Genomic DNA, 15,930 nt, shown 5'->3' on the forward strand with positions numbered 1-15,930 from the left:
CATCTCTGATGGTATGGGGTTGCATTAGTGCGTGTGGCATGGGCAGCTTACACATCTGGAAAGACACCATCAATGCTGAAAGGTATATCCAGGTTCTAAAGCAACATATGCTCCCATCCAGACGACGTCTCTTTCAGGGAAGACCTTGCATTTTCCAACATGACAATGCCAAACCACATACTACATCAATTACAGCATCATGGCTGCGTAGAAGAAGGGTCCGGGTACTGAACTGGCCAGCCTGCAGTCCAGATCTTTCACCCATAGAAAACATTTGGCGCATCATAAAACGGAAGATACAACAAAAAAGACCTAAGACAGTTGAGCAACTAGAATCCTACATTAGACAAGAATGGGTTAACATTCCTATCTCTAAACTTGAGCAACTTGTCTCCTCAGTCCCCAGACGTTTACAGACTGTTGTAAAGAGAAAAGGGGATGTCTCACAGTGGTAAACATGGCCTTGTCCCAACTCTTTTGAGATGTGTTGTTGTCATGAAATTTAAAATCACCTAATTTTTCTCTTTAAATGATACATTTTCTCAGTTTAAACATTTGATATGTCATCTATGTTCTATTCTGAATAAAATATGGAATTTTGAAACTTCCACATCATTGCATTCCGTTTTTATTTACAATTTGTACTTTGTCCCAACTTTTTTGGAATCAGGGTTGTACATATTATGGATGGAAATGGCAATATACTTGAATTAAATTAATTTAATACTAAATATGATATGGATTGCTCCATTGAGACTAATAAGAAAGTGACACAGAACATTCCAAGAGCCCTTATTCAATCAATAAAAATTAATATATTAAATGTACCGATGACGAGATTACGCAATATTAAAATTGATGATGTGGACCTGGTGAACGAAAAGTGTAACAATAAGTTTTTGAGAAAATATTTAGTTAACACTCTATTTCCAGATATAACAAGGAGCACAGTTAGTCTTCAAAATTATGACAAATCTAAAATTTCAACTATCAGAACAAATTTCTTAAAATTTACAATCCCCCCCAACTATAAATACATTTTAAAACAATATCCCTCCAATGAATTTATTTAAAAAAGATTTCAATTAGAAGTAGAAAATTCCTATATTTGTACCACCAACATAAACGACAGAACACCTGTTTTATGCTTGCGATGCAGTTCAGAACTTATGGAAATCCCTTCACAATGGGATATCTTCCAAATCCATAAGTATAGATTTCTTTTCATGCAAAATATTCACATGGGTGTGATTCTGAAAAATAAGAACATTGAGTTTCTAGTGAATAATTTCATTTTAGTTACAAAATATTACATACAGAAATGTCGATTTAGAAAGTGCTCTGCATTATGGCCTGTACTTAAACAGGAGTTATCTTTATTTCACAAATGTCTCAAGAAAATTAACAATGCCCAGACTGAGAACTCATCCTCACTTATATCGTCATATCAGTTGTACTAACCCCTTGTTATATTTGTTTTATTTTCTTTGTCTTACATATCTTTAATCCACTCATTAGAGGAGGTGGGATTTTTGGTTTTTGATAGAATTGTTAAATGTATTATAAAGAGTTTGTCGTTGTATGTATCCTTTCGTTCCAAAAAAAACAAAACGCTGTTTCCTTAACCACGTGCTTTGGGTCCTCATCCAAGTGACGTCATTTTCCCGGCTTTGTAGAAACTGCCTGATCCAAAATCGTCAACATGGTACATTGCAATCTATTCTGTGCCGCCAAAACAAAAAGTAATACATTTAATTTGGCTTTTGACTATATATATATATATATATATATATATATATATATATATATATATATTCTTTTTTTGTATTTTTTTTCTATAATGTAATGTGACTTGGGTCCTTTAAGACCGGAGCAGCAGGTTTGGCAGGTGTATACCGGAAGTGAAGGCAGTACCTAGCTGAAGTTGCTTTACCTGCGACAGGTGAGAGAGAAGTTAAAAATACTCAGCGTCTCCAACCCTCGCAAAACAAAGTCCACTTTCGGTAAAAAAGTAAGTACAACAGAAAGTTTTTCTCCTTCACTGCCATAATCTCCTGGCACTCAGTTCAGACAAACGCTTGTTTGACGTTTTTAATAAAAGTAGCCTGTCCTTCTTCTGTTCCCATCAAACTGAATTGGGAGTTATGAAGCAGTATTAGCAGTAACATTCTGGGGGAATTACGCCATGTTTTAAGATACAACACAATCATACTACTATCTTAAAATATAAACCCTTAAAAGATAAAGTTAAAATATAAATCCTTATTTTGGCTACCATCTTTTTGGTGGATTTGGACTATGTTTAAATAGAGCAGGCCAGCCTGAAAAGGGTGACTAGCTGACCGGTAGCTAACTTGCTTACTTTCTTCAGGGAAAAGTAGCTACAGTAATGCTCGCTCAGAAAAGTTGCTAGATTTGGGCAGAAAACTTCATAATCTAATTTACATATGGGTCCGTCTCAGAAACTGGTCTCTCATTTGGGACATTATGGTCAAAAAATAAATTTTCTAGTTTTACTATTTTTTTTCCATTCACCTAACACTCAATGCTTCTTTTGTCATGTTTAATAAGAATAAAGATAGCATCTTGCTTTATCTGGTCTCCACTGTGGGATTTTTTTTAAAATTACAATTCAAATGCTTTTGTAAAATTTATTTACATATAAAATAACTACATTTTTTATTTATTTTATTTTATATTATTCTTTTAACAGGGACAATGCATATTAATAAAAACATTTACATGTAAATACGCAAGATTATAGCCAACGGCTAATTTGCATCTTTAGTCCCTGTGGCAGGTTGATCTTTGGAATAATAAAAAAAATAATAATAATAATAAAAATAAGGTAAATAATGATAATAATAGTATCCAGGCATTAAAGTGCTTGAGTGCAACTTTTGATCAACAGGTCAATACAGTATACACAGACATATAAATAAGGTCAGGTAAAAATCCAGAATATAGACAATCATAAAGTACTTAAATGCTAAAGTCCAAGCATGTTAAAGTGCTATGCTTCAGTGCAAAAAATGCTTTAGATGTTAAAATGCAATATGCAATGTCAAAAACAAGCTGATGTTACATGCTTTGCCTTTGGCCTATTTCTTGCACCAAAGTAAATGTACAGATGTTAAAGCACTAATTAACATGTATTTGGATGTATATTGTGTGCATTACTTAAAGTATTTACTCATAAGATTTATGTATAAATAGTTTGATACCAGCAACATCCCCAAAGTACAGCCCAACAACAACCCCAAACACTGTAACAACCATATACACTACATAAAGAACACATACACTTCAACACATAATCACACACTCTACTACAATCACTTACATTAAGTTATGATATGAGTGCAGATTTGGTTCTCCAGTAGCCATTTTTTTAAATGTATAGAAAAAGAAGCAAGGGTGGGCATGTCTCTTATTTCATTTGGTATGGTGTTCCATGTATGAGATGCTCTGTATGAAAATACTGACTGCCCAAAGGCACTTTTTCTAAATGGGACTACACAGTCACCTCTAGACCCTGCTCTGGTTGTCCTATTTATATTCTTCTTTATAAAGTTATTCAATGGTGGTGGAGCTAAACCATTGAAAACCTTATATACTAGAATACAGTCTGAATATTTAATTATATTGTCCCAACTCAGAAGTTCATATTTCCTCAGGATAGCACAATGATGATAGGTGTTGGACCTTTTATCCAAGACTTTCAAAGACTGCTTGTATGCCCTCTCAATAGGCTTTAGTGTGGATTTACAGGCCATTGTCCAGCTTGTTATACAATATGTAATATGTGACAATATCATTGCATTCAGGAATAATTTAGATGAATCAACAGTTAAATTATTTCTAATAAATCTGAAGTTGGAAAGATTAAATTTTAATTTATTCATGATTCTTTTTACCTGATGTTTAAAATGCAACTGTGAATCTATTGTGATTCCAAGATATTTAAATTCTTGTACAACCACAAGTCTTGTTCCCTGCACAAATACATCTGGAGTTATATTAGCACTTGCTCTATTTGAAAAAAACATACATACAGTCTTTGAAACATTTAGTTGTAAATGAGAATTTTGCAACCAGCTTGATACATTAGACATAGCAGCAGATAGATGTTGTGCCGCTTGATGTTTTGTTTTTGCATGTACATACACAATTACATCATCTGCATACATTTGACAGAAAACATTTGGTGCACAGTTATTTGGAAGATCATTAATGTACAAACTAAATAACAATGGTCCCAAAACTGAACCTTGAGGAACACCAAATGAACTTTCTAGAAATGTGGATGTAGTGTTGTGTACTTTAACGCACTGTTTTCTCTGTGTGATGTATGACTTTATCCATTGCATTGAATTTAAAGAAAAATTAAAATGAGAGAACTTGGTCATTAAAATGTCATGATTTACGGTATCAAATGCCTTCCGCAAATCAAGAAAAACAGCTCCTATGACCCCCCCCGTATCTAATTTTAATTTCATATTTTCCAGAAGATAGCAAATAGCCGTCTCTGTAGAGTGATTTTTCCTAAAGCCAAATTGCATTTTATTTAAATTATATGGACTATTGTTTAAATACTTAATAAGCTGTTCAGCCACTAATTTTTCAGCTATTTTAGAGACCACTGGAAGAATACTTATTGGTCTATAGTTACTTACTATTGCAGGGTCTCCAGATTTGAAAATCGGTGTAATGACTGCAGATTTCCAATGAGTAGGAAAAACACCTTCATTTATTGATTGATTAATAATACTAGTAATTGGTACAATGAAAGGTGTTTTAAAAGTTTTAAGTAACATTGTGTCCATTTGATATGCATCTTTGGCTCTGGAATTCTTGAAACCACAAATAATTCTGTCAACCTCTGTTTGAGACACTTCCTTTAAATTAAAAACTGCAGTTGCAGTATTTACTACCATATGTGGTTGTGCTATATAATGGAATTTGAGTCAAGTTCTTTACAGAATCAATGAAATACGTATTTAAAGCTGTTGCAATCTCATGTGAGTCTTGAACTAGGCTATCATTTAGCTGCAGCTCCCTTATGTCTTTATGTGCAGCATTATGTCCTGTTAGTTTCTTTATATTTATCCAAATCTCCTTTGCATTGCCTTTCGCATTACTTATTGCATTTATGAAAAAAATTGCCTTTGCATTTATAATTTCTTTAATAACTTTGTTTCTGAGAGAGGTGAATATTTGTCTATTATGTATCATTTTTGTCTTTAAAGCAATCTTAAGTGCATGATCTCGCTGTTTCATCAGAGACCATATTTCGCTATTTAACCATGGGAGATGATTACTTTTTCTTGGTCTCAGTTTCATCTTTTTCATGAAACCATTCATGGTTTGTTGAACAACAGTCATGAATGTGTTACAGTTGTCATCAACATGTTCATGAATAAGATGATCAGACCAATTTATTTGATTAATGGCATTTTCCAGGTTATTCATTTCACCCTTCGGTATCCTTAGCTGTTCTGTGTTTTTTCTACAGGCATTAGTAAACCTATTTTTAGACAGTTTTCTTGAGAAGAGTATAAGATTATGATCAGATAGACCTGTGACCATATTATATATTTTTTGTATTCTTTCTCCCTTGTTGCTAAAAACCAAATCTATGCATGTTTGATGAGCTACTTATTCTAGTGGAGTCCTTGATGAGTTGTGAGAGATCAAAACTCTCCATTAGTGACTGAAGTTGTTTCCTATTTTTCTTTTCATTCCAATTTACATTAAAGTCTCCAAGTAAAATAATCTCTTTCTTAAAATTACATTCTTTAAGAACAGCCTGTAATTGCTCATAGAAAATACTGGAGGCTGATGGAGGTCTATAAATCCCAATTAGGATAAAGGACATTTGTGGGGACAGTGTTATATTAACACCTAGACATTCCAGATCATTTATACATGACCAGTGAATCTGTTCACATTTTAAATGATCCTTGATATAGAACATCACCCCTCCTCCCCTACCCTCAGACCAATCTTTCCTAAAAATATTATAACCTGGTACATATAACCCACCCATGGGAGAGTTGGCATGAAGCCATGTTTCAGATATACATAAAAAGTCTAAGTTCGACTCAACAAGTAGATGTTGAACTTGATCACACTTTGATAAAATACTTCTAATATTCAGATGACCGCCAAGCAAGCCCTTTGGTTTGGCTTTTTGATCCCACATAACTCTGGCGTGGTTAAGAGTTTGAAAGAACTTATATTTGCGATGTTTACCAATGGCCTTATTAATTTGTTTTCGGTTTGTGATAGTCGAGGGCAAAAACTCACCCAACTTATTAACAGTCCCAGGTGATAATGTCTCTGATGTTACGTTGATGTATGATGAGGTTCGTGAGTCACTCGAGGCCACTTCCCGGCTAGCCTCTCCAGCTTGACCCACATCATTACGCGGAGCTAGCCGCGCTCGCCGATTCAGGATAGTAGTTGTCAGGTCGATAAAACGAAGAATCATGAAGAATTAAGGGGCGGCACGGTGGTGTAGTGGTTAGCGCTGTCACCTCACAGCAAGAAGGTCCGGGTTCGAGCCCTGTGGCCGGCGAAGGCCTTTCTGTGCGGAGTTTGCATGTTCTCCCCGTGTCCGCGTGGGTTTCCTCCGGGTGCTCCGGTTTCCCCCACAGTCCAAAGACATGCAGGTTAGGTTAACTGGTGACTCTAAATTGACCGTAGGTGTGAATGGTTGTCTGTGTCTGTGTCAGCCCTGTGATGACCTGGCGACTTGTCCAGGGTGTACCCCGCCTTTCACCCGTAGTCAGCTGGGATAGGCTCCAGCTCGCCTGCGACCCTGTAGAACAGGATAAAGCGGCTAGAGATAATAATGAAAAATAAAGCCCCTCCTTCACAGATGAGTGAAAATATTGACTAAATTTCCTCTTTTTGATTGCTTGGGTTAAAAATGCCAAGTTATGATGACTGAATTGATTATTCACTTACATATGAATAATATGATACATTTTGGGTATTTGATTTGGCGAAATAGGACACAATGGAAAAATCAAGAACACACCAGAAGGATGAGAATAACAGCGGTGGTAAAAGAACAGCGACTGTACCAGCTGAAGGTCGCACAGGTCTCTGCTGTGGCGTGCAAGCAACGGGACGTCACTACTGCACTACACCGGACGGGGCGGGCTAAAATGACTGGCCATAGATTCTATCCAAAAGTTCGATCTAAATTGACCGTGGTTGCAAAATATTGGCCAAAAAAATGCAAACACTACGAAATATGAAAGTAAGATGAAAAAGAAACATTCTATTGCCTTATACTGCAAGACTAAAACAAAATAAAACTGTTAAAACTCACCTTTTCAGTGATGACGTCCGAACAGATCACCCACGTAACAGAGACTGCAAATGGAAGCACGATCAACTTCTAAGTGTTGGAGTGGAAAATTCCATTCTACACATGCAAATTGTAAATGTGTGTCCTTCCCCGCACACAAATAACATGATAAAAAATAGACCACAACTCATTTTATAGCTCAGAAATTCATACAAGACCAGCTACCATCGTAACATTCTGTAAGAAACATATTCTATACCTAACTTTCAGCTTTTATTTTAAAAAACAAAATCGCAGATTTATAACTAAATTTTTATATGGCGTAGTGATTTTAAGTTACTACTTTTGGTGAGGTAGTGACCTTGACACTGAGGCTTTCCGTTTAGATCAAAACACATGATCATATTGGTTTTGGGTATGCGGAAAATGGAGTTACAACGGTAATCAAATATTTTGTATGATGTTTTATTACGGTTATGATTATTCTGTGAGTGCAACAATCCTTAGGTGTATAAAGTTGCAACTTAAAATACAATTAGTGATAACTGTAGACTTTTCAGTGGACTACAACCTTTTTAAGGGAACACGATGTACCGGTAGTCAACCATTTATCATGTCCCAGATCAAGCCACCATTTTTCCACAAATTTGCAGACTTTTTGGCAAATTCTGAATATTCACAAAGATTTAGTTTTATCTGTATTATTTCTTTCATCATTTTATTTCAAATTAAAATCATCACCATTCAAAACCGTATAGTTTATTGACTGTGAGTATATTTAGTGGGGTCCCCCCACAGTACCCAGTTTCTGAGACAGACCCATATGCATTAAATAGTCCCTCGTTTGCATATTAAAATATAATGCTGTGTACGTGAACAAAATTTTCAGCATTGTTAAATGCTTTTTGCCATGTCATCTGCATATTCTATTTCTAAAAAGTAAAATACATAAGTAATTAACCACTGATTATTTATTAATTAAGCTAAAAGTCGGCATGTGAGTAAAATCTTCAAAATGGTTAGGTGTGAAAATAAATAGTACAGATAGAAACAGCTTGGAAAAACCCTTTCAGATGATACCAAGTTTATAAGCTGAGCAAAGGTGACTGCTCTAAGACGACAAGGGAAACCCAGGTTTCTGTAAAATGTCACGAAAGTGTCTTAAATATGTGTACGTGTACACTACTTAACTCTCTTATTCCAAATTGATATTTTGTGCTAGAAAGTGCTTAGCTTTATGATTAGTTTATTCAGCAGTTATTTCTTGGTGGTTGTCATAATCTGATACTGTGTTTTAAAAAAAAAAAAAAAAATTCCCCCCATTGAAGCCTGTGGAAGCACAACCCATTGATGCTCAGCATCTCTGTAGTTTAATGCCATTACAGGACATGCTTTGATTTTAGTGCAGCAAAGCTAGACATTTATCGGACAGCATTCTTACAAAACGTAATTTCTGGATGCCTGGCTTCACTGGGGATCTGTGGACAGTCGGTGACAGTAATGCGGGACTGGTCGCTGAGCTTCTGTATGATGACTGGAGGAACTCTCAAATCTCTTGTGAATGTTGTGTGACTGACTGTACAGTGTTTCCCACAGACCAGGTAGCAATTTGTGGTGCTCCACTGTGCCGATGAGGGAATCGTGTGCGGTGGTGTCGTGGCAGTCGGTGGAGTCGGTCATTGGGGTGTATGCAAAGTGTTTACAGCGGGTGGTGTTCAAACACACAGTATTTTTCTTCAGAGTCACCTGCTGGACTGTTTTAAAGCTACAAGAAGCATTTGAGATTATTCAGTTCAATCTAAATTCTTTTAAGTTCTTTAAGAGAAGACATCTAAAACATTTTTTACCAGAACCCTGCCTGGTTTCATTCCTCGACCCAACTTTACATTACAGAGCAGGCCATTAGTTTGCTGGGCTTGATGTTGGTGGAAAACCTGTCTTTTAAATTTATGAAAATTACTCACCAAAATTGAAGTTAAAGTTTAGTTTTTACCTTAGTTTTTTGCCTTTTTGGTGGCAATCTTTCAATCATTCTTTAGTTGACATTCAAGGAATAAATTGCAAAAAACAAGCTGGAGGTTTTTATTTTCAATATTGAACTCAACACTTACCTCAACCAATACTAAAATGAAAAATAAATAGTATAATGTAACAACAAAATAATAATAAAATATCATAATTAGATGTAAGAAACCACTTAAGGTAACACCAAGGCAACTAACAGTAATGAAGAAGCATTACCCTAATTGGTGCAAAGCCTGCATCCCCCCGAGTATAACATTTTATTTAGGCTAGTGGGAAATCCTTATTTGTTGTGAATGTCAAGCCATTATTAATAACTTGCATGAATGCTGAAGCGGGATAAACGGGATAATGCAATAAGGCCGGTTCCTCGCGTCAAGCTGCTACTGTATGCATCTAAGGCTACGTTCACACTGCAGGCTGAAGTGACTCAAATCCAATCTTTTCGCCCATATGTGACCTGTATCCGATCTTTTATTGACAATATGAACGACACAGATCCGATTTTTTTCAAATCCGACCCAGGCCGTTTGGATATGTGGTCCTAATTCCGATTCCTATCCGCTCTTTTCATATGCGACTTCAGTCTGAACCACCAGGTGGCATTCATCCGACTTACACGTCATCAACAAGCCACAAACGTCACTATTCTGTGCTGAAGTAGGCGGCGGGTCTCTCAAAAAAAGTTACAACAACATGGCGCATAATCACGGGCGCAGATAGAGGGTGGGACTCGTCCCACCCAGATTTAAATTCACCTCGTTCGGTCCCCCCCCACTTATAGGGAGGAAAAAATGTCTATGCTGTCTTTCTTTGCATAAGGCAAACCTCACGGAAAAATCAAAAGACTAATTACCATTCGGTTTATTGAGGTGCACGGCAGTGTATACATAGTTGCAACAATTCACATAAAACAAAACAAAGACTGATATTCAGTTGGTTGAGCTGCGCAGACTGCACAGGTTGCGAGCTCGAGCTTGGTTGCTATGGTAACCCACAACAAGTTTGACAGGCATATCGGGGTTGGTTTGCTGGCAGCTTTGTCCCCCCCCAGTTCAAAAAACGTATCTGCGCCCCTGCGCATGACATCAATGCGAGGGACGCTTCGGGCTGTGAAGGTTCTGAATCTTCTCAATGGAAGGACGCAGAGGTTAGGGAGCTGATTTCCATTTGGGGGGATACAGCTATTCAAGCTAGATTGGATGGGTCATACCGCAACCGGGCGGTTTTACTTCCGTAAACACTGGCCATGCTCACTGCGTGTGACGTCGTCGTATCCTGCAATGTGCATGCGGAACACTTTTTTTAGGTCGCTTTTCGTTCATACTGAGGATCACATACAAGTTGCATATATTTGTTAATGTGAACGACCTCACAAAAAAAATCGGATTTCACAAAAAATCGGAATTGAGCATTAAGCCTTGCAGTGTGAACGTAGCGAAAATTGGTTTATAGCCTGACTCAGGGATGTCCGTTTCATGTAAGCCAAGAAGGCTGTGATAAAGCTCATCACGAGCACGATGTAGGCTACCTTTTAAAATAAGGGGTCGGAAGGCGAATCGGGAAGGCTGCGTTATTTTTAATTAGCCTAACAGGCCTACTTGCAGTCCGGGTATATGTGCAATGGCAGGCCTGTGTACACGTGTCTCTCTGTCTCGGCGTGTGGGTGTGCGCGCGCACGCATGAATGAGAAGAAAGAGCACTATGAATGAACGGAACGATACGCAATGGAATTTTTTTTTTTTCTTTTTCAAAATCGCGAGTCTGATTGTGTGGTGATAGGAATCCATCATGTGGCGCTGCGCCACACAATGGTCTATGTATGGGAAACCCTGCAGTGTTTTAAAATTGTCACATCGGAGGGATTCAAGCTCAGTGCATGCAGTGTGTTGGCAAGTGAAGTCATGAGACTAGCTGCTGCTCATTCTTGTCCTTTTCTTAACAATATACAGTTCCTATTTCCACTTATATACTGTAAATAAATTTTGTAAATATGGAGTTTGAGTTTTGTTACTTGTTTTTGTTTCGGTTCAGTAAAGGCTGTTTATTTTAAGCCACGCAATGGAGGGGAAATCTAGCCAGCCAGCTAGCTAGCTGTTAGCTGTGCAAAATGTCAAACGGTGCTAATGTTGCCGACCTGATTTTGGAGAAGACATCTGATGCTCTTCCTTACAAGAAGAGGCTCAAAATTAAACAGGACAGATCAATACCCAAGATCGATCTAATTCAAAAATCAGGGAGACACAGTCGCTCATTTTAGCTGTCCTGGTATGACAAAGTTAACTGGAAGTGCTTTGACCAAGAAAATGAACTTGTTGGCCTTGTCTCTTAATGAGCCCATCCCAGGCATGTGTTTGGTCAAAACTAGGTTTTGGAGATTTGGCCAACTTTGACAGGGCATGCAAAAGGCATGAGAAAAGCAAGGAACACTGAAGTTTATGTGCACGTACAAGCCTGCACACAACACTTCATAACACTGAGAACCATTTCTATTTCAACAAGGCCTTGTGTTTTATTAAGCTGGCTAGCTTGCTATTATCAACTCTGTATAGTGTTTAAATCTCGCAGAACATCACCGTGAAGAGCCACTTGGGTCAGGAATTCACAGGGTAATAATGGGCAGCATAGTAGTGCTTTGCAGCTCCTGGGTTCAGCTTTAAAGTCAGGTTGTTGGTTTTTTCCGGGTGTGGTTTTTCTCCAGGATCTCTGGTTTTCTCCCACTGTTTGAAAACATGCACACAAGCAGTTTGGCTATATGCTAAATTGCGCCTAGGTGTGAATGAGTGTGCTAATGTGTTTGCATGGTGCTCTTATGGCCCTTTTCCACTACCCTTTTTCAGCTCGCTTCAGCTCACTTCAGCCTGACACGGCTCGCGTTTCGACTACCAAAAACCAGCACGACTCAGCTCGTTTCAGCCCTGCTTAGCCCCTAAAACTCGCACCGTTTTGGAGTGGGGCTGAAGCGAGCCAAGCTGTGCCGAGTGAGGTTGGGGGCGTGAGCAGACACTCCCCTGTGCACTGATTGGTGAGGAGGAGTGTCCTCACATGCCCACACACGCCCCGCGAGCGTGCTGGGATCTGTAAACACCGCAAACCCGGAAGAATAATAATTACGAATTACGAGAATTTCTGAAGCCTTATGCGCCTCACCTCATCTATACGCTCTTGCCAGTATCTGTTGGCGTTGTCGGTGACAACAAGCCGCAGCACCAAGACCAGCAACACTAACGACTTCATGTCCTCCATGTTTATTGTTTACTATCCGGGTCGTGAGACTACCGCTTAAAAGCTCACTGAATCAGTGACATACAGAGCATCGTGGACGAGTTCGCGGAGCGCAAGGCTCGTCGTATGCCCTTCAAATAATGCACGCAGTAGGCTATTGATGTTTTATGAGCCATGTACAGTATGTCACCTAATGTTTTTTTGTTTCTGAGTTACATGTTCGTTTGAAGGACTTAATGTACAAAATAACATAGTTGCACCCCGTAGTGTTGAAATTGGTAAACACAGTGCATTCAGTGAGGTTTGCACCGCCCTCCTTTTATTTCTGACTCTTCCCGTCACCGTTGCAACCTCTGAGCGCTCATTCGTATGCCCTTCAAATAATGTGCGCAATATAGGCTATTGATGTTTTATTATGAGCCATGTACAGTATCCTAATGTTTTTTGTTTCTGAGTTACATGTTCGTTTGAAGGACTTGATGTACTAAATAACATAGTTGCACCCGGTAGTGTTGAAATTGGTAAACACCGCAGTTGCGGACATTTTGTAGCCTAAAATGATGTTATGATAAGCTTTAATAAAGGGCCCGGTCATTTGCCCCGCCCCCGGCCCGGCTCTGACTTGTTCCGCCACTGTCACTGATGTCACTGTTTGCGCTGCTTAACGACATCACGTGACGTCCACCCACTTTCGCTAACTCCACCCAATGTGTCCACCCACTTCCAGCCAGCACGGTTCAGCGCGGTTGTAGTCGAAATGCAACTCCAACAGCCCCGCTCAGCTCGACTCGGCACGGCACGGCTCAGCCGCGTTTGTAGTGGAAAAGCGGCATTTGATTGACTGGAGTCCCGTCTGGGGTGAATGTTCTGCCTTGCACCCAGTGTTACTAGGATAGGCTCTTGATCCGCCATAACTCAGACCAGGATAAAGCTTCATGTAATACTTAACTGTGACAGTCATATTTGTCTATATTAAAAACACCCTTCTGGAATATTAAGGCGAACACAATAATAGCAGCTGATCTGTGAGCCGTGGCAAGGGATGCTGCAAACCCTGTGTTCTAATCTGCTCTTTCTCAAGTATACCCCTTTTCCACCAAATCAGTTCCAGGGCTGGTTCAGGGCCAGTGCTGGTTCACAACTCGTTCAACTTGCGAGCCAGCTGAGAACCAGTTTGCTTTTCCATAGCTCGGGGTGCTAAGCGGAGCCACGTCAGTTACGTCGCTGCATACGTCAGTTACGTCGCTGCATACGTCAGTTACGTCGCTGCATACGTCAGTTACGTCGCTGCATACGTCAGTTACGTCGCTGCATACGTCAGTTACGTCGCTGCATACGTCAGTTACGTCGCTGCATACGTCAGTTACGTCGCTGCATACGTCAGTTACGTCGCTGCATACGTCAGTTACGTCGCTGCATACGTCAGTTACGTCGCTGCATACGTCAGTTACGTCGCTGCATACGTCAGTTACGTCGCTGCATACGTCAGTTACGTCGCTGCATACGTCAGTTACGTCGCTGCATACGTCAGTTACGTCGCTGCATACGTCAGTTACGTCGCTGCATACGTCAGTTACGTCGCTGCGTTTGTATAAACCTTGGCGCGAACATCGTAGCAACAACAACACGAAGAAGCAGCAACAACAATGATAATGGATGACTTCGCGTTTGTACAGCTGCTGCTTCTCGCCGCTTAAAAATGGCGATCTTGCTATTGTTGGTCTTAACAACTCTGCCCCCCCGCTGACGTAAGCGGTTCTTTTCTCTGGCCCAGCAAAGAGTTGGTGCCAGCCTGGAACCATTTTTTTCTGGCCCCAGAGCCAGTTCTTTGTCAGTGGAAACAGAAAACCCGGTTCTAAACTAAGCACTGGCCCCAAACCAGCCCTGGAACTGCTTTGGTGGAAAAGGGGCAGTAGAGTGAATATTTTGCACCGGTTAGGATGAACTTGTGCTTGTACACTCACCGGCCACTTTAATAGGAACTTGTACTTGATTCTAAGATTCCTGTTCTTGACTGGCAGGACTGGAACCCAGTGTCTTCTGCTGTTACATGCTGAGATGCTTTTCTGCTCACCACAGTTGTAGAGTTGCTATGAGTTACTATTTCTTTTCTGTTCATTTTCCTCTGACCTCTCTGAACAAGGCGTTTCCACCCACATAACTGTCATTCACTTGATGTGTGTGTTTGTTTTTTTTTCTCTCCTCACACCATTCTGTATAAACTCTAGAGACTGTTGTGTGTGAAAACCCCAGGAGATCAGCAGTTTCTGAAATACTCAAACCAGTCCATCTGGCACCAACACCCATGCCACAGTGAAAGTCAAAGAGATCACAATTTTTCACATTCTGATGTTTGGAGTGAACATTAACTGAAGCTCTTGATTTGTATCTGCATGATTTTATGCATTGTGCTGTTGTCAAGGGATTGGCTGATTAGATAACGGCATAAAACAGCAGGTGGATGGGTGTACCTAATAAAATGGCTGGTGAGTGCACATCCTGTTACTTTTATGTATTTTTTAGATGTTCACCAACACTATTTTTAACAAAGCAGTTATTTCCTGTAAGGAAAGATAAATCCTCACTGTTGAAACAGACCACGTTACATCTATGCTGGTATTGAAAATGATAATCTGAAACAAATGCCATTTTTCTTGATTTTATTAAGTGTAAAAAAAACCCAAAAACCTTGAACTAACTGAGCTGCTTTTTGACGGACCTGAGAGAGAAAGATGTGATAAATGGTTAGTTGTGGTGTCTCTGAAATAACTTTAAAATTTACTTACTTAGTTCAGTTACATTATACATGAGAATGAAAGCTTAACATGTATTAAATTAAACCTTAGTTATTTGGAGCTCATCTCTTCCTGATTACATTTAGTAGTGATCACTGTGCAGTTTCGTCTCTGACGTTGTTTGTCTGACACGTTAACTAGCACTCTATTGTGATCGTTCAGAATTCACCTTCTCGAATTAATCCTATGTCAAATTTTAAATTGGCTCTGATCACAGCAGATGTTTGCGCTTTCTCTCACTGGGTTGAAGCTGCATTTGTAATATGTCATTATCTCTGGTAAATATGAATTAAGAAATAATTACATTGTCCCAAGCATTTGCATTTTACATCCTTTTTGTTTTGCTTTGTGAATCACTTATCAATTATAGACTAATATCATGCAAATCTGCATAAGCAGCAATTACCGGTACAGTAGTAATCATAAAAATTGTATTCATTGTTATTCCTTATGATACTTGCATTTGTTAATCTACCCCCATTGGACAGTCCAGTCGGACGGCAGAGTTTTTACATGCTGATGTGTCAGGGGATATGAACTGATGCATGGAACAGCATACAACACTCC

At 39.1% G+C, this 15,930-nt stretch overlaps 1 protein-coding gene across 2 annotated transcripts in view; it reads left to right on the plus strand.

Annotated features, from left to right (window-relative positions):
* Positions 1-1,882: 1,882 nt before the first annotated feature.
* The window catches only part of sh3yl1 (SH3 and SYLF domain containing 1), a 103,680-nt gene continuing 89,632 nt past the window's right edge, over positions 1,883-15,930 (plus strand). For both annotated transcript variants that reach the window (XM_060934088.1, XM_060934089.1), the window contains exon 1: positions 1,883-2,011. In XM_060934088.1, the coding sequence (XP_060790071.1) occupies position 2,011 (1 nt within the window). In that variant the 5' untranslated portion in view covers positions 1,883-2,010. The remainder of the gene's footprint in view (positions 2,012-15,930) is intronic.

The sequence above is a fragment of the Neoarius graeffei genome, chromosome 11, assembly GCF_027579695.1.
Source record: "Neoarius graeffei isolate fNeoGra1 chromosome 11, fNeoGra1.pri, whole genome shotgun sequence".
NCBI classification, from domain to species: Eukaryota; Metazoa; Chordata; class Actinopteri; order Siluriformes; family Ariidae; genus Neoarius; species Neoarius graeffei.